The 24,321-nt window shown below is 41.9% G+C and overlaps 2 protein-coding genes across 2 annotated transcripts in view; one reads left to right on the forward strand and one right to left on the reverse strand.

The window, feature by feature from the left end:
• The window catches only part of nudcd1 (NudC domain containing 1), a 462,800-nt gene that overhangs the window by 56,381 nt on the left and 382,098 nt on the right, over positions 1 to 24,321 (forward strand). The window lies entirely within an intron of this gene.
• LOC142368186 (uncharacterized) lies at positions 15,067 to 17,265 on the reverse strand. Its single transcript, XM_075450324.1, has 10 exons — positions 17,114 to 17,265; positions 16,907 to 17,010; positions 16,537 to 16,809; positions 16,244 to 16,337; positions 16,076 to 16,143; positions 15,752 to 15,970; positions 15,594 to 15,653; positions 15,389 to 15,514; positions 15,240 to 15,302; positions 15,067 to 15,153 (listed from the first exon to the last, which is right to left on the reverse strand). Exons 1-10 carry the CDS (start codon positions 17,250 to 17,252, stop codon positions 15,067 to 15,069), a joined length of 1,233 nt encoding a protein of 410 aa, XP_075306439.1. The 5' UTR covers positions 17,253 to 17,265.

Below are 24,321 nucleotides of genomic sequence, written 5' to 3' on the forward strand. Positions count from 1 at the left end.
GTAAAAGGTTTATTCTGCACCAAACTTGGTATGAGTCATCCATGTTGGATGCATGTCAATCCTATGTGGTCATATGCTGACGTCATCTAAGCCCCGCCCCCTCAGAACAGGAAGTCACTTTTTTTACTTGGAAAGCTCCATCTCTGGCCCCCTTCACTTAATCAACATGATCTTGTGTCAGAATACAGATAACAAGTTGGTCTCACTTGCTTTAAAGCACCAACAGTTTTCAGTTGAAGGCGTGGCTATGGCGGCTTGGTGAAGTCAGACATCACGCCGTTACCATACGTTTGGCTCTAAATTCTACAGTTTTGAGCCGAGATGCACCAAACTCACTGGGATCGATCCTAATCCACCCCCCAACAGGTGTGCAGTGCAATATGTGATGGGCGTGGCCTAATGCCTCCACAGCGCCCCCTAGAACAACTAAAAACATCAGCCCCAAGCCATGCTTTCACCGACAATCATGAAACTCAGCACACCTGTGCGTCTTGTCAGGACCTACAAAATAGTGTGGGCGTGGCTTAATGGCACATTCCAATCCCTCGCCGTTTGCATACGTTCGGCTCTAAATCTCACACGCATCATCCGATTTGCACCAAACTAGATATGAATGACCTTTGTTAACATCTAAAGAGCTCAATAGGATTATATTGGAGTGTGACTCAAGTGCGCCCCCTAGATCATTTAAACAGCTATATCTCCTTGAGACATCGTCTGATTTGCACCGTATTTTTTGTGCATCATTACGTAGCGGCACTTGACACATTGGCGTGTTACATTTCTGATGTCACTAAACTCCGCCCCAACAAAACAGGAAGTGACGGTAACTCCTGTCTGGAAGGTGAGATATCGCTCCAACTTTGAACACGTGCCACTGGTGTCGTACTGTCGTGGCTTCAAGGCGATTTGGGAAATTTGTCGCACGCTCCGCCCGGTGGACGGGTGCGGGAGACGCGGGACGGCGTCCCTGACTACGTCGGGGCGGCGGTGCAGGCGGTCAGGTGGTCGCAAGGCCGGAGCTGCGCTTGGCTGCGAGGGCCGTTATCACTGCTTGCAGTTCTTGTTATTTTTCTTTTTCTTTTCCACGCGGAATCGCGAATGGGGATGCCTTAACGTATTCGAAAACTCCCGAAACTTTGCCCAAAATTGTCCCCCGCGTGAAACTGCATGTTTTTAATGGAGTCGAAAGTGGGCGTGGCCAAACTGCTCTACAGCGCCACCTAACGTGAGATAGCCCGAACCGTACGTCGTAGAGATCTGAAACTCGGTATGTACGTAGATCTTCTCAAATCAAGAAAAAAAGTCTCTTGGAGGTATGCTCTAAAACGTACAAGCAGGCGGCCATTTTGGGTCAAAGGGCAAATTTTGGCCATTTTTCATATTTACACACCTCGCAGGAAAATTTTCACGCCCCAGGGATTTTGAGCTACGGACTTCATTTTTGGTCAGTATGCAGTTAAGGGATGGGGGAACAAAAGTTATCAGAAGATTTGAGTTTTTGAGCATGTTTAGGGGGCTTGGCCAAGCGGCAAACTTGGCGTACTCGCCAGTGTAAACGAAATGCTATATCTTTCACCTAAAAAGTTTAATCTGCACCAAACTTGGTATGAGTCATCCATGTTGGATGCATGTCAATCCTATGTGGTCATATGCTGACGTCATCTAAGCCCCGCCCCCTCAGAACAGGAAGTCACTTTTTTTACTTGGAAAGCTCCATTTCTGGCCCCCTTCACCTAATCAACATGATCTTGTGTCAGAATACAGATAACAAGTTGGTCTAACTTGCTTTAAAGCACCAACAGTGTTCAGTTGAAGGCGTGGCTATGGCGACTTGGTGAAGTCAGACATCACGCCGTTACCATACGTTTGGCTCTAAATTCTACAGTTTTGAGCCGAGATGCACCAAACTCACTGGGATCGATCCTAATCCACCCCCCAACAGGTGTGAGGTCCAATATTTGATGGGCGTGGCCTAATGCCTCCACAGCGCCCCCTAGAACATCTAAAAACATCAGCCCCAAGCCATGCTTTGAACGACAATCATGAAACTCAGCACACCTGTGCGTCTTGTCAGGACCTAGAAAATAGTGTGGGCGTGGCTTAATGGCACATTCCTATCCCTCGCCGTTTGCATACGTTCGGCTCTAAATCTCACACGCATCATCCGATTTGCACCAAACTAGATATGAATGACCTTTGTTAACATCTAAAGAGCCCAATAGGATTATATTGGAGTGTGACTCCAGTGCGCCCCCTAGATCATTTAAACAGCTATATCTCCTTGAGACATCCTCCGGTCTGCACCATATTTTTTGTGCATCATTACGGAGCAGCGCTTCACACGTTGGCATTGTACATTTCTGACGTCGCTAAACCCCGCCCCCACAAAACAGGAAGTGACGGTAACTCCTGTCTGGTAGATGGCATATCGCTCCAACTTTGAACACGTGCCACTGGTGTCGTACTGACGTGGACTGAAAACGATTTGGGAGATTCGTCGCACGCTCCGCCCGGTGGACGGGCGCGGGAGACGTGTGACGGCATCGGTGACCACGTCGGGGTGGCGGTGCCGGCGGTCAGGCGGTCGCAAGGCCGGAGCTGCGCTTGGCTGCGAGGGCCGTTATCACTGCTTGTTAGGCCCGAGCAGCTAAGCGCTGCGAAGGCCTATTGTAACTGAAGGATTTCACTATTATTATTATTAGGCCCGAGCAGCTAAGCGCTGCGAAGGCCTATTGTATCTGTAGGATTTCACTATTATTATTATTAGGCCCGAGCAGCTAAGCGCTGCGAAGGCCTATTGTATCTGTAGGATTTCACTATTATTATTATTATTATTATTATTCCTGTTTCTTTTCCGCCCGGAATCGCAAATGGGGACGCCTTAACGTATTCGAAAACTCACGCAACTTTGCCCAAAATTGTCCCCCGCGTGAAATCAAATGTTTTTAATGGAATCGAAAGTGGGCGTGGCCAAACTGCTCTACAGCGCCACCTAACGTGAGATAGCCTGAACCGTACGTTGTAGAGATCTGAAACTCGGTATGTACGTAGATCTTCTCACATCAAGAACAAAAGTCTCTTGGAGGTATGCTCTAAAACGTACAAGGAGGCGGCCATTTTGGGTCAAAGGGCAAATTTTGGCCATTTTTCATATTTACACACCTCGCAGGAAAATTTTCACGCCCCAGAGATTTTGAGCTACGGACTTCATCTTTGGTCGGTATGCAGTTAAGGGATGGGGGCACAAAAGTTATCAGAAATCTTGAGTTTTTGAGCATGTTTAGGGGGCTTGGCCAAGCGGCGAACTTGACGTATTCGCCAGTGTAAACGAAACGCTATAACTTTCACCTAAAAAGTTAAATCTGCACCAAACTTGGTATGAGTCATCCATGTTGGATGCATGTCAATCCTATGTGGTCATATGCTGACGTCATATAAGCCCCGCCCCCTCAGAACAGGAAGTCCCTTTTTTTACTTGGAAAGCTCCATCTCTGGCCCCCTTCACCTAATCAACATGATCTTGAGTCAGAATACAGAAAACAAGTTGGTCTCACTTGCTTTAAAGCACCAACAGTTTTCAGTTGAAGGCGTGGCTATGGCTGCTTGGTGAAGTCAGACATCACGCCGTTACCATACGTTTGACTCTAAATTCTACAGTTTTTAGTCGAGATGCACCAAACTAACTGGGATCGATCCTAATCCACCCCCCAACAGGTGAGCAGTCCAATATTTGATGGGCGTGGCCTAATGCCTCCACAGCGCCCCCTAGAATATCTAAAAACATCAGATCCAAGCCATGCTTTCACCGACAATCATGAAACTCAGCACACCTGTGCGTCTTGTCAGGACCTACAAAATAGTGTGGGCGTGGCAGAATGGCACATTCCAATCCCTCGCCGTTTGCATACGTTCGGCTCTAAATCTCACATGCATCATCCGATTTGCACCAAACTAGATAAGAATGACCTTTGTTCATATCTAAAGAGCCCAATAGGATTATATTGAAATGTGACTCCAGTGCGCCCCCTATATCATTTAAACAGCTATATCTCCCTGAGACATCATCCCATCTGCACCATATTTTTGGTGCATTATTACTGAGCAGCGCTGGACACATTGGCGTGGTACGTGTTTACAAGTCATTAAAAGCCCCGCCCAATCAAACTTTAACACATAATGTAGTAACTTTTTCCACTTTAGCCACACATGATGTTGAATAGCCTTCAAGAAGTCCTCTCCAATCCTTTGCCACAAAACAGAAACTGACAGTCACTCAAATTTTCCATTTTATTTATTAACAAGACAGTGCATATTAATAACATTACATCTATGACATGCCAGAGTTAGCCACCAAAGGCTACTTTTAATCTTTAGTCCTGGTGAAAAGTTTTACAATGGCACCAAAAAAAAAAAAAAAAAAAAAGATCATGTAATGTTAAACAATACAATAATCAACATATAAGAACTCCTGTCCGGAAGGTGAGACATCAGTCCAACGTTGAACACATTCCACTTGTGTCATACTGTTGTGAATTGAAGGCCATCTGGGAGATTCAAATACTCTGCCTCATGCTCTGTTGCAGGAAAGGCGTGACACCATTGATGACGCTGCTGGAGCGGCAGTTTTGGCTCTTTTTCAGTCGCGTTGTTGAGCAGCGACACTTTCTGTGTCACAACAGACCAAAATTAATCACATCGACACCAACCAAAATCCTACAAGAATTTCTATTATGCTCATGTTTCTCATAACTTCTTTACATTGGCATAAAACATCTTTAAACGCACACTTTGCCAGTCCAGAGTTTAAAGGTTTTCTACTTGTCATCAAAATTTCTTCAAACTTGTCAGCACAAATCAGCAGGGCAACACAGGGATTTGAACCCCGTCCCACAAGTGGGAGTACCAATACCATTGCCTTTTGCTTTTTTTAATGCTATATGACAAGGTAAAGCAAAACTTGCATTAAGAACAGCATGCCAATTTCTGTATGTTAACTTATATTAATAGCCGTTTATCACTATTTTCAAATATGTGAAAGTTAAATAAATGCCGTCTTAATGCAAGAAACGAAACCTTTACACAATAAAGACTTGTTTACTGTTAAATACAACACAAATTTCATAACATAGGTAATTAAAGTGCTTAGCTAATGCGCCACCTCCGGGACAGGCGGAAGGGCCACTATTAGTTCCTGTCTTAGTCTCTGCCTTCGTCTTCAGTCCTGACTTACTGAGCGGCAGCTCCTTCCGTGCACAGAAGTATGCATCGGGATGCTTCCTCCTGATGTGAAGTGAGAACCCCCTTTGGGACAGGAAAGAGACGGGGCAGGTCACACAGGCAAATCGTGGCGGAGAATCCCCCTCTTGCCTGTGAGCTGTCACATCGTTCAACTTTTTGGGATTCAGAATTGTCATTTTTTAAACCTTGTAAAATATACAGAAAACATAAACTTAATTTATAACATGTACAAAAATACTCTTCCCCCCTCCAATATACTCTCATCTGTACTTAAAAAACAAAAACACAAAATAATTATTTCATTAAAAACTACATCAGCTTAAAACCACACTCCGGTGTTGTTTGTTTATGTGCTGTGTGCAATGGAGTTGTTAAGCTCCATGAGGATGTTTGTGGATTTTTATGTACAGTGTGCAATGGTAGGCCGAGGCCACCTTGTTTATCAGTGCTCGCTGTCGTCTGTCCCTGTTCTGGTGTCGTGTTGTTTCCCTGGTTCTGTGTTACTTTGTATGTTGCTCGGAGGGTTTTGAATAGTTAAAAAACCATTAAAAAATAAATACTTTCCCCCCCAAATATACTCTCCATCTCTACTTCAAAAACTAAAACAAATAATTATTTCATTAAATAACTAAATCAGCTTAAAACCACACAGAATTCCTTCATGATCACTAAAATATGTTGGTATTACCACTGCTTCTCCCTCATATACATCTGATTTAACATAGATGTGATCTATTAAACTACCCCTTTCAGTAGTTGCTTCCTGGACTATTTGAACATATCCTCTGGTTTTAACACAATTTAAGATAGTTGATGACTTTAAAATATCATCATTAAAATCTCCCATCAATGCTATTGTTCCAGTTGCCAATTGCTCCAGCCAGTCAAGCATCTTTACCAAATTGGTTTTAAATAATGACAGAGGATACTGTGGTGAGCGATAAATTACAACCATTTTAATGTTCAAATGCAAAAAGTTATAAACTAAACACTCTAAATTGACCTGTGGTGGCTTTAAAACTTCATATTCCACACCATCTGCAGTATACATGCCAACACCGCCATGTTGTTGGTCTTGCAACCCAATCAACGATGGCTGGGTACCATCATACGATAAACGTCGGGGACAGTTGTTGAAACTGTAACCATCAATCTTTACCGTATCAGCTTGAGGTTCAAGAATCCATGTTTCTGTTACAGCAATACATTTAGGTTTCCATTGCTGAGTACAAAAAGCTAAATCTTTAACATGTCGATTCAAACTTTGGACGTTCATTAAGAACACAGTAAAAGCAGATGTGTCAAATCCGCTCAACTGTGCAGGTCCACACATCAAAAGGGGTGTCATACTCTGGATAGCAACCGTAATATCATCCTTACAATAAATCCTTTTTTCATTAAAGTCTTGAATGGTCAAACCTGAAAGACTCCTAACTCTGCTTAGAGCAACATAAGCTTGACCAGGTGCAAAGATTTTGTTTAGACAAACAACAGCTTTGTCTACTGTTAAGCCTTGTACTTTGTGTACCGTACAGGCCCACGCCAATTTCAGTGGAAATTGTCGTCGCAATCCACCTTTAACAGTGGCCCTTTCCTCCTCGGGTACAATAGGTGTGGAACCAACCACATCCGAGGACCCATACACACACGTTTTCCTTCTGTGGATGCCTACACGATCGTCATCAAATCTAACATAAACCAATTTAGGAAACTTGTCCTTTTCTGGTATTATGATATCTGTCACAATGCCACAAACACCGTTAACTAAACCATCCCCGACATCCACGTTTTTACACAGCATAACGCGTGCACCCTTACCCAACAACAGAACCTCTGACAAACCGGTATGTAAAGCTTTGGCGTGACTCCCTTGCAACAACCGCAATTTGCCTGTTTTTTTATCATTGACAGAATCCTGTGCCTCAATTTTCACATATTCTGGGCAATTCTCAAACAACTGTTTCATATTATGCTCATTTACTTGTTCATTTGTTGCAAATATATGCAAGGCTGAGCTGACCTCACCCGTTTCACAAACTTTTAAAACATTTATGTCACCAGGTAGCATGGGGGTCTCTTTTGAACGAGTCCTCATCCGGTTTAACAGCTGGGAAAACACAAAATCTTTTTGCCGTACTATTTCCGTTAGTTCTACAACTTTAAATAAATCAGACCACAAGTTGCTGCCAACTCCATCAGAATACAACGGTTTGCCTTTGACAGGAGGTAACTGGAAGAAATCTCCAACTGCCACTACGCTAATGTTTCCAAATGAGCCTACGTTACCCGTTTGTTTGATCTGCCGCAATCTACCATGCACATATGATAGCAAATTGTGATCTACCATTGATATTTCATCTATGATGAGAATATGTACATCACTATATTTCAGACGTAATGAATTGAGCTTCTCTTCTCCCAAAGGAGTGTACGGTAAGCGTACATCAATTCCAATAGAAAATGTTGTGTGAATTGTTGTTGCTTCCAAATTATACGCAGCAATACCTGTAGGAGCAGTCAATAAAACAGGTGTGTTGTCAGTGTATTGACACATTGGTGACAATAATCGTTTTGATTCATATTCAATCGCTCTGATCAAATGACTTTTACCTGTGCCTGCACCTCCTGTAATTAAAATGTGTAACGGTTCAGGATTTTTTCCATTTACCTTGTCTAAACACCATTGCCTGATTTGGTAAAAAACAGAGAACTGTCTTTCATTCAAAGATCTAATTAATGCTAAGCCTTCGATTCTAGTCAGCGTGCTCTTTTTCTCAAATACATTTCCCTTGGAAGATGAGCTTAAATCTGGGATGTGTTCCTTTTCATCACTCAGTGTTGCTTTTATTTGTTTCATTCCTTCCACACCCTCCAACCGTTCCATCTCCACTTCAGGACACAACTCACACCATGCATTTTCAAGCAGTACGTCGCCAACCACCTGATCTGCTGCCTCCAGGTTAAAAGATTCCACTTCGAATTCACTTCTATTTAAATCTACGACAGACTTCACTAAATGTTTGGTTCCATCAATAAATTTAACCACACCAAGTCTATAAAATTGTTCAAATCTTTCACAACCTGGAGGCTTCAGATCACCATCAACGCGATACGGCAGAAATAATTGCATTATGCTCTGATAAAATTTTTCTGGATCTTTGCTCTCTGAAAAACGCGCATAACGAACAACTGATGGTTGCGTTCGACTTCTTTTTGCCACAAAACCTAAACCATTATTCAACTTGACAGCAGATTTACATTTTTCATTCTTGGACAGAACCCGATAGTCAGATGCAAACTTTGCAATGCACATATCGTTAAAAATATCATCTTTTGGACGATTTTTATAGCGATCAACCAAACCAGTCATCCACATTTCCTCTGAACTGAGATCGTTTGTAGCTGCCTTCTGTCTCAAAACAGAAATAGGTAAACTCATTTTCACAATGTTGTCACCAGTTGGAATAAAAACAACCTTCCTAGAACACTCCTTTAAATGCATACTGGTTAGTCGATACACCGCTTCCTGAGCACACACATCCCGATTATGTAGATATACACTACCAAGCTTCTTTAACGCTTCTTTAGCACTAACATTGCCATCTCTGGATGCTTCTCTCTGGGCATTTCCTAGCATGAGGCCAATTTCTCTCTCGCTTTTTGACATATAAGACACTATGTAGACACAACAAGCATATGCATCTACACAATATTGAATATCAAGATTAGCATTCCATGCTTTTAACAGCGGCGGACTATACTGATTAATCCAAATTTCATTAATCTCTCTTTTCAAAACTACATGTGTATGTCGACTAACTCGTTTATACACCTTTTCAAATATTTCTTGATTTATACCCAGTCTTTGAAAAATTTCTTCTACAGTCCTATAGGGACAAGTTTCATCTGCAAGGAGACTCTTCACTTTACTTAGAATCTCCTTTGCCTGATTTTGAGCCATTGCCTCTTTACTTGCACAGGCACACTGTACATTGCTGCTTGTTTTATCCAAATTACATGTACAAGTCTTATCCTTATCTTTTTCACTACGACAAATAAATGTTCTGCTCGATGCAGGTCGGGGAAAGTTAAAACGACAAACTGTGTTTTTCTTTTTACATGATTTTGAGTGACGTTTTGAATGCTGCTGAACAGATGTAACCACTTCAAACAATGGTTCGTCCTCAGATGGAAGTTCGCATGTAATATACTTATCTATAAATTCCACAACTTCCTCATCTGTGTTTTGATCTAGGATTGGAGCCCCAGAAATCCAGAAAAGGCAATGACAATGAGGGGAACCACGTTGCTGAAACTCAACACGGTAGTAATAGTCAACAACTTTACCAATGGGATTAGCAGGAGACATGAGAACTTCTCTTAAGAAAACATGCCATCTAAAATCAAACATCCTGGCAGCAGTCACAGGATTTCGACGTAACAGTTCGCATTTATCTGCCCATTCCAATTGCTCAGCCGTCTCTGTTCGCCCATCATGTTTCAAAAGGGTATATAAAAGATTAGTCCATCTCATATCTGCCGATGAAAACGACGCAAACCAAGTAGGCTTACCCAGCTGTTTAACACAGGCTAGGATGTCACGTTTTGCAGACTGCCAAAAAGCTGGAGTCCCTCTAATGGGTTTTAGGAACCGATAGCCATCATCAAACTCCAACAACTTCTTCAAAGACTCCTCGTTTTTCAACAAGTCACCCAAATTCTGGGGTTTACCACATTGCCCTTTACGTAATGCTACTGACACATTAGAAATAACCTGTTCCAATTCAGACATGTACTGTGCATAAAATATATATTCAACGTTGGATGAAAATCTACCATCAGCATGTAAAAGCCTGTTATTAAAATACCGAAACAATGTTAAACGATGTAACCTCTTTGCATGGTAAGTATTCTGTCCAGATGGAAACAAACCAGGGAAGCACTTGCCTTCATTTTCTGGATCGCTTAATAATTTTACTGGATTATTACCTTCACCAGGAGCAACATTTAAAATGTTATCCAAATACTGATCCAAAGCTTCCTGACCTATGTCAACGGGCATGAGACATGTATCTTGAAACATGCAATGATGCTGTCGATCATGCAACAGCTCCTCAGTCTCCTCCAATTCTTTTTCAGAAATGTCAGGAATCACATCTTTGTCCACTACATCATCTTCATCTCTACAAAATTCATTGATCCAATTCTCATTAAAATCTATATCTTTATAGTATTTGTTGAACTGTTTTAAATACTTAAGTGCTTCACGTACATGCAAAGTATCAACAAATTGATACTTATAATGACCTTTGTAAGTTAATTTACGCTTTAATTTTACAGCAAGCAAAGATCCTTCCATATTACAACGAGGCAATACATTACACGTTTCAACAATATTTGCTGGAACACAAGTCACTGGTCCATGTACACCATTTTGTCCCCCTTTGGGTAAAGCCAACATTTTCATGAATGGTATATGCAACGCTATTAAATGCTGTTCTAAACTATTTAGACAAGCCAATTGTGGAGGGATAATATCCACATTTAAATTGTTGGTCACACTTTCTGGTGGCATTACACCTTTGCTCATTTTGTAATGACAGGTATAACAAATCATCAGTTTACCTCTGGATGACTCTGTCAATTTACATTGCACAGCACAACTATTGTCACATTTGTGCACATAATCTTCCGAAATGCATTTTGCAGCAATTAAAGCACTAGATTGGCTTTTAGAATAGAAATCTTTCCTACACACTAATACTTGATGTCTAAACAGCAGTCTATGACAGACACAGCAGACAAAATCAGGCCCATCTTTGACCTTATCCAAAAACTGTTTGATAACAAAGTCAATTTCTTTTAACATTTCCTTACGTTGCTGTTGATTTAATTTCACACGCACTGAAACCTTTTTCTTATGTTCTATGTTACCATGATACTTTCTACGACAAATCTCTTTTAATTTCTGCCTGTGCTGCAAATTGACCTTAAATTTCTTCTTACTCATTGCCTTGACATTTTCTTTATGCAACAAATTTAATTTATATTTTTCTTTACTCATCATCTTTACTTTTTCTTTATGCAATAAATTTATTTTATATTTTTCTTTACTCATCATCTTTACTTTTTCTTTATGCGATAAATTTAGTTTATATTTTTCTTTACTCAATACCTTTACATATTCTTTATGCAATAAATTAAATTTATATTTTTCTTTACTCAACACCTTTACATTTTCTTTATGCAATAAATTAAATTTATATTTTTCTTTACTCAACACCTTTACATTTTCTTTATGCAATAAATTAAATTTATATTTTTCTTTACTCAACACCTTTACATTTTCTTTATGCAATAAATTAAATTGATATTTCTCTTTACTTAGAACCTTTTTCTTCTGTTGATATAATGTATCAAATTGATAAGTCATTCTAAACCATGCATTTACTTTTTCTCTATACAACCTAACTTCCCTGTACTTTCTTCTTAATTCTGCAATCTTTTTCTCTTTATAAGATATTTTTGAATAATACATTGCTTTATTTTTCAATTTAATCTTGTCTTTATACTCCAAATCATGTTGGTAATCCATCACTTTTTTAAATGTAATTTTCTTCTTTAAATGCCGAGAAGACGTTTTTGAACCAATTGTTTCTGTGCTGCATTTTGTTTTTTTTGATTTTCTTCTACACTTGTATGGTGTGTCTGATACATCATTAACTTTACAAAAACCATAGCAAAACTGTTGATCACCCTGCAAGACACAAGTAATAACCTCAAAATGACAACCGTCATATTTCAGATATATTCCTTCATTTATACCAGTGGAGCTTGTACACCCATATTTGACCCATTCCTTGCCATTATGCACATACAAATCCACTCCTAATGCATTTGCAGTTGCCTGCATTTCGATTTCAGAAGCTTCATGTCCAACATACTTCATACAGGACTTCTTAACGTAGTCAGACACAGAAGAAAATCCTTTACCAACCAACCGTTTACCCTCTTTGTTCTTCTCCAAATAAGAAACAGCAGCCAGTCGTAGTCTGCGATGGCTCTTCTGGGAACCGCTTAGTACTTGAGACACTGCTCTGAAAAAACTGTTACCATCTTTTACAATCTCTTCAGTCTTACACACACTCCCCAAAGGCCCAGAAACCGTGGATCCTTGTGTGCTCTGTTTAACAAACATAATATCATACTTGTTGCACAAATCTTTTGAAACATCTGTACACACAGGATTAAATGACAAATGTTTAATAGCATTATGAATGACACTATCATCATCCAGTACGTAACCGTTTGCAGTTTTTGTACTTTCTAAAACATTAGGTTCATTTGTTGTCTTATTTCGAACACTATACCCTTGGGAAATGGAGACCCTTTCCTTACAATAACCATAACAATGTTGTGTTTGCTTAACACAAACAACTGTCTCGTAATGGTTACCATGAATATTTTGTAGATACACACACTGATTTGAGAACTGACCAGCAGCACATTTATATTCAAGCCATTTATCAATATAATATGTAACTATGTTCACACCCAAACAGTCTGCTGCAGCTTGAATTTCCACTTCAGTTGCCCAGGATCCAACATATTGCATCCTTGATCTTTTAATATACTCTTTTATAGAGGAATTTTCATTTCTCAAAATGTTACAATACATTTGAGGATTCCTTTCTAACTGTTTCACTACGGCAAGTCTAATTTTCCTGTGCCATTTCTGAGTCCCACTTACAGCCTGACTAACAGCCCGGAAAAAACAGTTTCCGTCCCCGACGATGGGTTCCACCTTGCATGGTATCCCCAAGTCCCCAACCAAGTCAGATGATGACTCACCTTTCTCGCATTCTACGTTCAAGTGTTTGCAAACAGCTTCTGACACCACTTTTGAAAGAGGATTAAACTTTAACGCTCTAGTCCTCACATTGGTGACAAACACATCTGAAGTTACAAGATCTTCATGAGTTTCTTGTATCTTTTTACAAGATGTACTACTCTGAGGCTTCTTTTGCCCTCTAGATTCATCTGTACACAAGACTTCCTGAACAGAGACAGGTTTCAACAAATTACTGCCAAATGGACTAATGGTTGCTGACTCATTTCTGTGCATGTCAATTTGCACACCACTAATTTCAAATTCCTTGGGACTGGTTCTCTTTTGCCTAGCATATCTCTCAATATAATTCAAAAGATCATCAAAGCTGTTTAAATACAAAACGTTGCTTTTCCCTGAAACACTTACCATTCCATTACAATCACGTGCATGGGAATCTACAACAGCATACTTTCCATTCTGACTTATAAGAGCGCAGGTACTTCCATTTATAGTCAGAACACAAGTTTCATATGTGGCGCACATCTTTTGCAATCCTTCACGGAGAGTAGTGTGTGCACCAGAATCTATAAACTCACCCTGGAAAACATCTACATGTCCAGCAACAAAATCTCCATACATCACATCTAAAGTACACCCGTCAATATCAACCTGCTTCGGCAAGTCTAAAACACAGAGCGTTTCCTTCCTACCACTAATCAGATTGTTGTCCCGCAAATAAGTGTACAAGGCGTCACCTCTGACAACAACATTATCTAATGTGTCAGAATGCCATGAAAAAACACTATCCATCTTGTGCTTTGCTAAAGCAACAAGAGTCACAGCTGCACACTGCAGTCCCCCGTACTTAAACCGATCATCGCCCTGATGGAACGATCCTCTAACTGATTGCTGACTACTTGAACTGGCACCATGACGTTCGTCTGTGACCTGCCTGTCAGCAATGACTGTGGTACATGCTTCTAAACCAAAGCTACTCTGTTGTACAGAAATCGCAGACATGCCATACTCCGTCGCATTTAATGATTTCCGAAGATTCATAATGTGAATCATTAAATCATTGAAGCAAGTGTTAAATACCACTACAGATGTACCCGTTTCTGATGCCAACCCCTGTAAATTTCTTGTTCCACAGTCCACAATGACAAAGTAAGATTCATGATGGATAACCAAGCTACATGAACCCTCAAGATTAAGAATGCACATTCCATTTCTCAACAAATACATCTGTAACTTCTCACTAAATTCCTCCTCCAGATTCAAATTAAATTGACCATAACTACTACCCCCAATTAGTACTTTCCATTTTTTACCAAAAATAATCTGTCGCTCCACCAACTTGCAAAACTCTGGCTTTGTGCCTCTCTGAGGTCTTTCTGTATCAATATATTCTGCCAACTTCTGACCTTCCGCATCAACTGCATCGACATCCGATGATTTCCAAGTGCAAATTGGAGAAGTTTGGTGTTTTATAGCAGCTACAACACTACTGGACATTAAAATATTGCTAACAGACTGATTACTATGACTAACTGTTCCTAAAATAAGAGAAGGGGGGAACCGCTCTGAACACCTGCAAGAACTGGAGTTAACACACTGACCTCTTGTTTGGCTGCACTCGAAATCCACCGACACCTCAAGCATCTACAACGACATTAGAAAACATAATTTCTTTCATTTGTATTCATTTCTTTAAATTTACTACCAAAAATGTTGTTATACAAACCTCCCGGTCAGAAACGAGCTCGGACGGACAGACAGACACCAAACCAGGACAGTCAGACACCTCCCGAGGATGGGGAGAAGGCACCACATCGCAGACATCCACCTGTTTGGATGTTGCCTCAACCTATAAAACAAAATCATTACATTAACTCATCTGAATTTAAACCAAGATTCCAAATAATTTAGACCAAGTGTTTTCAATAATACACTTTATGGTTTCATATTACTTACATATTTAACATAATAAAAAGCTAAATATGGACCACACTTACATTCTTCTTCACGGACACAAGCCCCACACCAACAGCGGCAGGAGTTACGCTCGGTGTGGCTGAAACCTGAAAGACAAAGACAAATAAATTAATTATGAACAATTATCCGCATTGAAGTTCTGAAAAGTTAACTCGCTTAAGGTTTTACAAACCTGCTGTCTCACACGCCTGGTCCTTAAGACAGCTGGTTTCTTGAGACGTTCCACAGGCTTCATCTATAACACAAACAACATGTCAGATCTGTGTCTTTTCTAAATGACAATACTGAGACTGTTTTTAAATACACTTTGCTGCAACTTACCTCGTTGCCTGTGTGAACATCTGCCACTGCCATTGGAGAAACTTTTTCCATGGCAACCAACAACTCAGGTGAAAAACGAACAGGATTCAGGGGGATGTAACACTCCTTCAAAACTGGAGTAGCAATCTGTTACACAAAAATTGAAATAATGAATATACTAATCACATTAAAAATGCTTTACAACAAGTGGTTGTGAAACACTCACCTTATCAGGAACCACCCTTTCCTTGGGTGAATCAGAGTCAGATTCCCCCGAATGGCTCCTCTATAAAAAGAACACACAAAAGCCATTTCAGAACATTACACACCAACTTAAATCCCATCCTTGCATAAAAGTACATTGGGAACAACAAGCTTCCTTACCTTCCTGCCGTATCTCACGGTTGTCCACTCTGGAGGCGGTGGACGTGGGACTCGTTCCACTCCCTTCACAACCAGACGTGGCACATACCTCGGCTTATACGGGGCAGCTGCCTGACTCGTGGCCAGTGGCTTGGGTGCAGACAGCTCCAGGAACTGATGCGCAAACACCCAAATGCGATCACTGAGGATGCGCATCCCCTTGTTGTCGTCAAGGTGAATCTAAACCAAAATAAAAGGTATATAAATCAGCAAAACAGACAAGTAAAATAAGTATTGAATATAAATTCTCACCACTTTCTAACTTCAGAATAAGATTGTACTTACTCCATCATAACTCCACAGATCGACGCGACTTAGGGGGAAGTCCTCGGCAATGGAATAAAACGGCATCTCTGAAAAGAAAAATATGTATAATTATACAAACATCCTTTTCACCAAAGACAACTGCCATCAAAATACTGGAAATGAACTCAGAATTATTTTACTCCATACTTAGATTTGCCGAAACACGATGATACTCCTGCTGGAATAGCTCCTGTTTCTCCATGGATTCCGTCAAGCGTGGAATCATACCGATACAGAACACCTAGAGGAAGAATTGCATTATCAAATTACTTTATTTACAAATACATCAACTACTGATGCTTGGTGTTTTAAGTTTTTTTTATTTCTCTTTTGTTACGTTTATTCTTCTTATTCCTTTTTTAATGTGAAGCACATTGAATTGCACTTGTGTCTGAAATGCGCTATATAAATAAACTTGACTTGAAAATAAAATAACACACCTTAGTGCAGTGCTCACGAACTGCCTCAAGGTACAACTTAAAGGCCCGTCCTGCCTCTTGGTGGTTGATGCTGGACGTGAGGTTGTTGGATGGAGCAAAAACGCAAATAGCGTCAGGACGACGAGGAAGTACGACCTTCTCAACCTCCTTGCGCAGCTGATCTGCGTCAGCCCCTGGAGTCGACATAAAGGCAAAAGATACGAAACCTCCTTGCATTTTAACAATGCCATCTGCCAAGGACCGCAAATGGGACGCCCCGATAACAAGAACCAGCTATGGGAGGAAAAAAAAAAAAGACAAATTATAGCAAACTGACAATAAGCAATCCATTTCTACATTGTATATTTGAATAGCATGAAAATTTTCATACTTTCTTATCAAGGCTCCCATCCGGAATGACCAGCTTGTGACGACGCCCAGTATGCTCGCTGATTGGCCATTCGTTCGCTTTGTGTCGCCGCCCAGTTCCGCGGCCTATAAAGGAAAAGATATATATTAATCACTGAAAACAATATATATTAGCACACAGAATATACAAATACTCTCCATTCTTTAATAATATATAAATGATACTCACGGCCAACAAAGTCACTGGATGGCGTTGGTACGCCAATGCGCTGAACAGGCGAAGCCTCAGCACGGCGACGAGCAGCTTGAGATCTACGACTAGTTCGTGGCATCTGCAAATTGACATTAGAGAAATATGACAAAAACATAAGGGATTACAGCACAGTCTCAATGATGAGAAGACAATATACAAAAAGACAACTACTAAAATCTGTTAAAAATACATATATTTACAAGAGCAAATACTACGATTTATCCTAATTATGAAAGTAAGCAGTCATGTTAAGTTGAGTGCAAATGATTTGAAAGTTTTCTGCACAGTGAAAGCCAGTAAATACATAAAACCATTGAAAAGGAACATTCAATCCTCATGGATAAACATGAAAAAAAAATTTAACTAGGACTGCACTCTCCAACTTATGATATCATGATACTTTTAACAAGTATAAAAGTTTTAATATATATATATTTAATAGTATAACAGATAAAACCAAGCTCCTCTGCTCTCTATTGATCATTCCAAACATGAAACAAAACAATGCAAGCCCTTGCAAGCCCCCTGGTGTGTGCGCGCTAACTGGTGTGAACTCACGTGCACAAACTCGTCCACAGAGGGGGAAGGACCTGAAAGTTGTTTAATTTCGAATTTTCCGACTTTCAGGTCACTCCCCCTCTGTGGACGAGGTTGTGCACGTGAGTTCACACCAGTGTGCGCGCACACAAGCAAGGGGCAGACTCACGCTCAGCTTGGAACACGTGGTTGGTGACTGTTCTGCTCAGATAGAGAAATAATAAACCTAACGTGACTGGTTAAAAACAGCCGGGAGCGCTCGATTTTTGCAAGCATGATTACAGGCTTTAGAGAAAGCTACAGAATTCGGGAATTTTCCTAAACAGCCCATTTAATATTCTACTTCCAGAATCCCAAAACAGTTCAAGCTAATATGACTAAATAAAGGTTGCCGACGGCAGCCTTTACTTTAAATAGCTTATCAAAATCAGTCACTTATTTTTAAAACAGCAGCACAAAAAAAACAAACAAAAAAAAAACACACCTTTGCGGCTTATTAAAAGAAAACTCTGGTATTTTCAACATTAAGCCTCTTTTCTGAGTCGTCTGCAATGTTTTAAAACCCCCCTCAGCGCTTTTTTGATTTAGGCCATGTTTGTAGTTCTCTCGCACCAGAAATGCGGCTAGGTGTATTGCATTTCCAGTGCGAGAGAACTACAAACATGTCTTCCCTCTCTCAGCAATGAGGCTTAATGTTGAAAATACCGGAGTTCTCCTTAAAAACGCATGTAATTTAAATACCGTCTACATTTGCTACACAATTATCAATAAAACAAAATCCTTTTTAATTTCAACCGAAGAAAAGTGAACAGACTATTGACAATCGTCGTAGTACAGCGGCCCGTCCCTATCCACCATATTGGCAGGATGCTAGCGTAAGAACGCCAGTCTCCCCGTTCGTTTACATTGCAGCCTTTTGTTAGCAGCCATGCTATTAAACGCAGCACGAGGCACGCAAGCCACCGACAGCAAGCCACCGAGAGCGTCCCAAAAAACACACTATTAACGCCCTTACCTTACACAGTTAATATTACATTAATTCATTCTTTCGTATTTTCTCTTTACAAAAAGATTGATATTTTCAAACAGTAATTTTCAATAAACTTCAAAGTATTAATTATCAAAACAGAATCACGGTCAAACTTAACTGATTAAAACAAAATAACTTAACAAAACTTACCTCGGAAAGATAAAGTCCAACAATCGAAGATTTGCAAAAAAAGGGAAGAAAAAGCGTTCAGCAGTTTTTCAACTGTTTGAAAACTTTAAGCTCATTAAACGTCCGGAGAACATTCATGAACTGAGAGCGACTGACGAAATCGACCTGTTTAAACCAGGCCGGCCAGCCCCAAAAGAATCACGTGATAAAGAACACAGGCTATAGGAGGGTTTCACATGACGTCACAGTGCTGCATCGCGAGTCTTAACTATGAATATAAACTCTTTGACACTCTTGATTTCCAATAATGATCTGTAGCCTAGTGGATATTTCACATGTTTCTGAACCCCATCTCATTTTATGACGCCGGTTCGAATCCAGCTTGTGACATTACTTAGAGGGGATAGAGAATCCAAATCGTCTTTTCCCCGTTTTTGGTGTTAGTCCTGAGTCTCCCCGCTGTGGGGAGTACTCATGAAGTGCCAGCAAGTGTCAGAACCTCTGTTTCAAGTACTCCCCTTTTTAATATATATCCCCCTATCCATTTTTGTGAAAAAGTGACGTAACTTTTTCAGCAATCGCCCCCCCCCGCACCCAAGTCCACAGCCACTCCGTTTCACACACGCCCCTTTGGCGAGAAACAGGAACTTGTGTACCTTTCGAGGCTGTAAAAGCGGACTATTCTTCCCCCGGAAAGCAATGTTTGCAATCAATGGCTTTTATTTATTTTTAAAAGCTTCCCCAACCGCCGACTTTTCCTTTGCGCTGCGCTGCGCATTTCACTGACTACAGTTTCACAAAGCTCCGTTCCGAGCAGCTCATGGTCAGTTCCGACAGGGACAGACCCAGACTGCAGCAAGCTGTGCGCAAAGCTGAGAAGGTGATGGGCTGCAGCCTCCCATCTATCCATGACCTGCACCTCTCCAAGACTATGGAGCGAGCAGATCGGATCACAGCTGACCCTTCTCACGCTGCACATGGACTATTTGCACCACTCCCCTCGGGCAGGAGGCTTCGGTCCATTCGAACCATAACCTCCCGTCACAAAAACAGTTTTTCCCCCTTGCAGTTGGACTTATGAACACTTCATAATCACCTCATAACCTGCCCCAGTCACCTTACCATCATTAAAATTGCACTAATGAAGCTGCACTGTTGTTGCTCTGTATATTGGATACTGTGTATTGTTGTACACACCTTGTACATTTTATATTCATACATTTTCTATTCTTTATTTTTTATCCTATGTTACATGTTTGAACCTTACGCCGCAGCAAATCCCTAGTTAGACCTTCGCAACTAGTGAACACTGTTCACTAACAATGGCAATAAAACGAATTCTGATTCTTATGAAACAAGCAACTGCAACTTATATTTCATAATGAAGTTGCCAGATAAGCTCTGAAACGACGAAAAAAACGCATTCTAAACCCAGCATAGTAACAGCTGTTTCAGAGAAATTTTTAGGGGGGTTCTGAGCCATTACATACCCAACCAATTTTTTGGGCCTACATATCACATCACAGAACAAGGATTAATGCCCCATTCAACCATTCTCTATCACCTTTAATTATTTATATAACAGACAGTTGTTTATAAATGACTTCAGTTTTACCAGGTGTCCAAGTGTTCAATCATGAATTGCAAACTTATAAAATCTGATAAAACATGATTTTATTCAAATACGAGATTTGTCGCACGCTCCGCCCGGTGCACGGGTGAGGGAGACGCGTGCCGGCGTCGATGACCACGTCAGGGCGGCGGTGCCGGCGGTCAGGCGGTCGCCAGGCCGGAGCTGCGCTTGGCTGCGAGGGCCGTTATCACTGCTTGCAGTTCTTGTTAGGCCCGAGCAGCTAAGCGCTGCGAAGGCCTATTGTATCTGTAGGATTTCACTATTATTAGGCCCGAGCAGCTAAGCGCTGCGAAGGCCTATTGTATCTGTAGGATTTCACTATTATTATTATTATTATTATTATTCCTGTTTCTTTTCCGCCCGGAATCGCAAATGGGGACGCCTTAACGTATTCGAAAACTCACGCAACTTTACCCAAAATTGTCCCCCGCGTGAAATCAAAGGTTTTTAATGGAGTCGAAAGTGGGCGTCGCCGAACTGCTCTACAGCGCCACCTAACGTGAGATAGCCCGAACCGTACGTCGTAGAGATCTGAAACTCGGTGTGTATGTAGATCGCCTCACATCAAGAACAAAAGTCTCTTGGAGGTATGCTCTAAAACGTACAAGGAGGCGGCCATCTTGGGTCAAAGGGCAAAATTTGGCCATTTTTCATATTTACACACCTCGCAGGAAAATTTTCACGCCCCAGGGATTTTGAGCTACGGACTTCATCTTTGGTCGGTATGCAGTTAAGGGATGGGGGCACAAAAGTTATCAGAAGACTTGAGTTTTTGAGCATGTTTAGGGGGCTTGGCCAAGCCGCGAACTTGGCGTACTCGCCAGTGTAAACGAAACGCTATATCTTTCACCTAAAAAGTTCAATCTGCAGCAAACTTGGTATGAGTCATCCATGTTGGATGCATGTCAATCCTATGTGGTCAAATGATGACGTCATATAAGCCCCGCCCCCTCAGAACAGGAAGTCACGTTTTTTCCTTGGAAAGCTCCATCTCTGGCCCCCTTCACCTAATCAACATGATCTTGAGTCAGAATACAGATAACAAGTTGGTCTCACTTGCTTTAAAGCACCAACAGTTTTCAGTTGAAGGCGTGGCTATGGCGGCTTGGTGAAGTCAGACATCACGCCGTCACCATACGTTTGGCTCTCAATTCTACAGTTTTGAGCTGAGATGCACCAAACTCACTGGGATCGATCCTAATCCACCCCCCAACAGGTGTGGGGTCCAATATTTTATGGGCGTGGCCTAATGCCTCCACAGCGCCCCCTAGAACATCTAAAAACATCAGCCCCAAGCCATGCTTTCACCGACAATCATGAAACTCAGCACACCTGTGCGTCTTGTCAGGACCTACAAAATAGTGTGGGCGTGGCAGAATGGCACATTCCAATCCCTCGCCGTTTGCATACGTTCGGCTCTAAATCTCACACGCATCATCCGATTTGCACCAAACTAGATATGAATGACATTTGTTAACCTCTAAAGAGCCCAATAGGATTATATTGGAGTGTGACTCCACTGCGCCCCCTAGATCATTTAAACAGCTATATCTCCTTGAGACAACATCCGATCTGCACCATATTTTTTGTGCATCATTACGGAGCGGCGCTTGACACTTTGGCGTGGTACATTTCTGATGTCACTAAACCCTGCCCCCACAAAACAGGAAGTGACGGTAACTCCTTTCTGGAAGGTGATATGTCGCTCCAACTTTGAACACGGGCCACTTGTGTCATACTGTCGTGGACTGAAGGCGATTTGGGAGATTCGTCGCGTGCTCTGCCTGGTGGACGGGCGCGGGAGACGCGTCACGGCGTCGATGACCACGTCGGGGCGGCGGTGCCGGCGGTCAGGCGGTCGCAAGGCCGGAGCTGCGCTTGGCTGCGAGGGCCGTTATCACTGCTTGCAGTTCTTGTTCTTTTTCTTTTCCGCACGGAATCGCAAATGGGGATGCCTTAACGTATTCGAAAACTCCCGAAACTTTGCCCAAAATTGTCCCCCGCGTGAAACTGCATGTTTTTAATGGAGTCGAAAGTGGGCGTGGCCAAACTGCTCTACAGCGCCACCTAACGTGAGATAGACCGAACCGTACGTCGTAGAGATCTGAAACTCGGTATGTATGTAGATCGCCTCAAATCAAGAACAAAAGTCTCTTGGAGGTATGCTCTAAAACGTACAAGGAGGCGGCCATTTTGGGTCAAAGGGCAAATTTTGGCCATTTTTCATATTTACACACCTCGCAGGAAAATTTTCACGCCCCAGGGATTTTGAGCTACGGACTTCATTTTTGGTCAGTATGCAGTTAAGGGATGGGGGCACAAAAGTTATCAGAAGACTTGAGTTTTTGAGCATGTTTAGGGGGCTTGGCCAAGCGGCGAACTTGGCGTACTCGCCAGTGTAAACGAAATGCTATATCTTTCACCTAAAAAGTTCAATCTGCACCAAACTTGGTATGAGTCATCCATGTTGGATGCATGTCAATCCTATGTGGTCATATGCTGACGTCATCTAAGCCCCGCCCCCTCAGAACAGGAAGTCACTTTTTTTACTTGGAAAGCTCCATTTCTGGCCCCCTTCACCTAATCAACATGATCTTGTGTCAGAATACAGAAAACAAGTTGGTCTAACTTGCTTTAAAGCACCAAAAGTTTTCAGTTGAAGGCGTGGCTATGGCTGCTTGGTGAAGTCAGACATCACGCCGTTACCATACGTTTGGCTCTAAATTCTACAGTTTTGAGCCGAGATGCACCAAACTCACTGGGATCGATCCTAATCCGCCCCCCAACAGGTGTGCAGTCAAATATTTGATGGGCGTGGCCTATAGCCTCCACAGCGCCCCCTAGAACAACTAAAAACATCAGCCCCAAGCCATGCTTTCACCGACAATCATGAAACTCAGCACACCTGTGCGTCTTGTCAGGACCTACAAAATAGTGTGGGCGTGGCGAGAATGGCACATTCCAATCCCTCGCCGTTTGCATACGTTCGGCTCTAAATCTCACATGCATCATCCGATTTGCACCAAACTAGATATGAATGACCTTTGTTCACATCTAAAGAGCCCAATAGGATTATATTGGAGTGTGACTCCATTGCGCCCCCTAGATAATATAAACAGTTATGTCTCCTTGAGACATCATCCGATCTGCACCATATTTTTTGTGCATCAATACGGAGCGGCGCTTGAAACGTTGGCGTGCTATATGTCTGACGTCGCTAAACCCCGCCCCCACAAAACAGGAAGTGACGGTAACTCCTGTCTGGAAGGTGAGATATCGCTCCAACTTTGAACACGTGCCACTGGTGTCGTACTGACGTGGACTGAAGGCGATTTGGGAGATTTGTTGCACGCACCGCCCGGTTGACGGGCGCGGGAGACGCTTGACGGCGTCGATGACCACGTCGGGGCGGCGGTGCCGGTGGTCAGGCGGTCGCATGGCCGGAGCTGCGCTTGGCTGCGAGGGCCGTTATCACTGCTTGCAGTTCTTGTTTATTAGGCCCGAGCAGCTAAGCGCTGCGAAGGCCTATTGTATCTGTAGGATTTCACTATTATTATTATGATTCTTTTTCTTTTCCGCGCGGAATCGCGAATGGGGATGCCTTAACGTATTCGAAAACTCCCGAAACTTTACCCAAAATTGTCCCCCGCGTGAAACTGCATGTTTTTAATGTACTCGAAAGTGGGCGTCGCCAAACTGCTCTATAGCGCCACCTAACGTGAGATAGCCCGAACCGTACGTCCTAGAGATCTGAAACTCGGTATGTACGTAGATCTTCTCAAATCAAGAACAAAAGTCTCTTGGAGGTATGCTCTAAAACGTACAAGGAGGCGGCCATTTTGGGTCAAAGGGCAA

This window comes from Odontesthes bonariensis, chromosome 18 (assembly GCF_027942865.1).
Source record: "Odontesthes bonariensis isolate fOdoBon6 chromosome 18, fOdoBon6.hap1, whole genome shotgun sequence".
NCBI lineage: Eukaryota > Metazoa > Chordata > Actinopteri > Atheriniformes > Atherinopsidae > Odontesthes > Odontesthes bonariensis.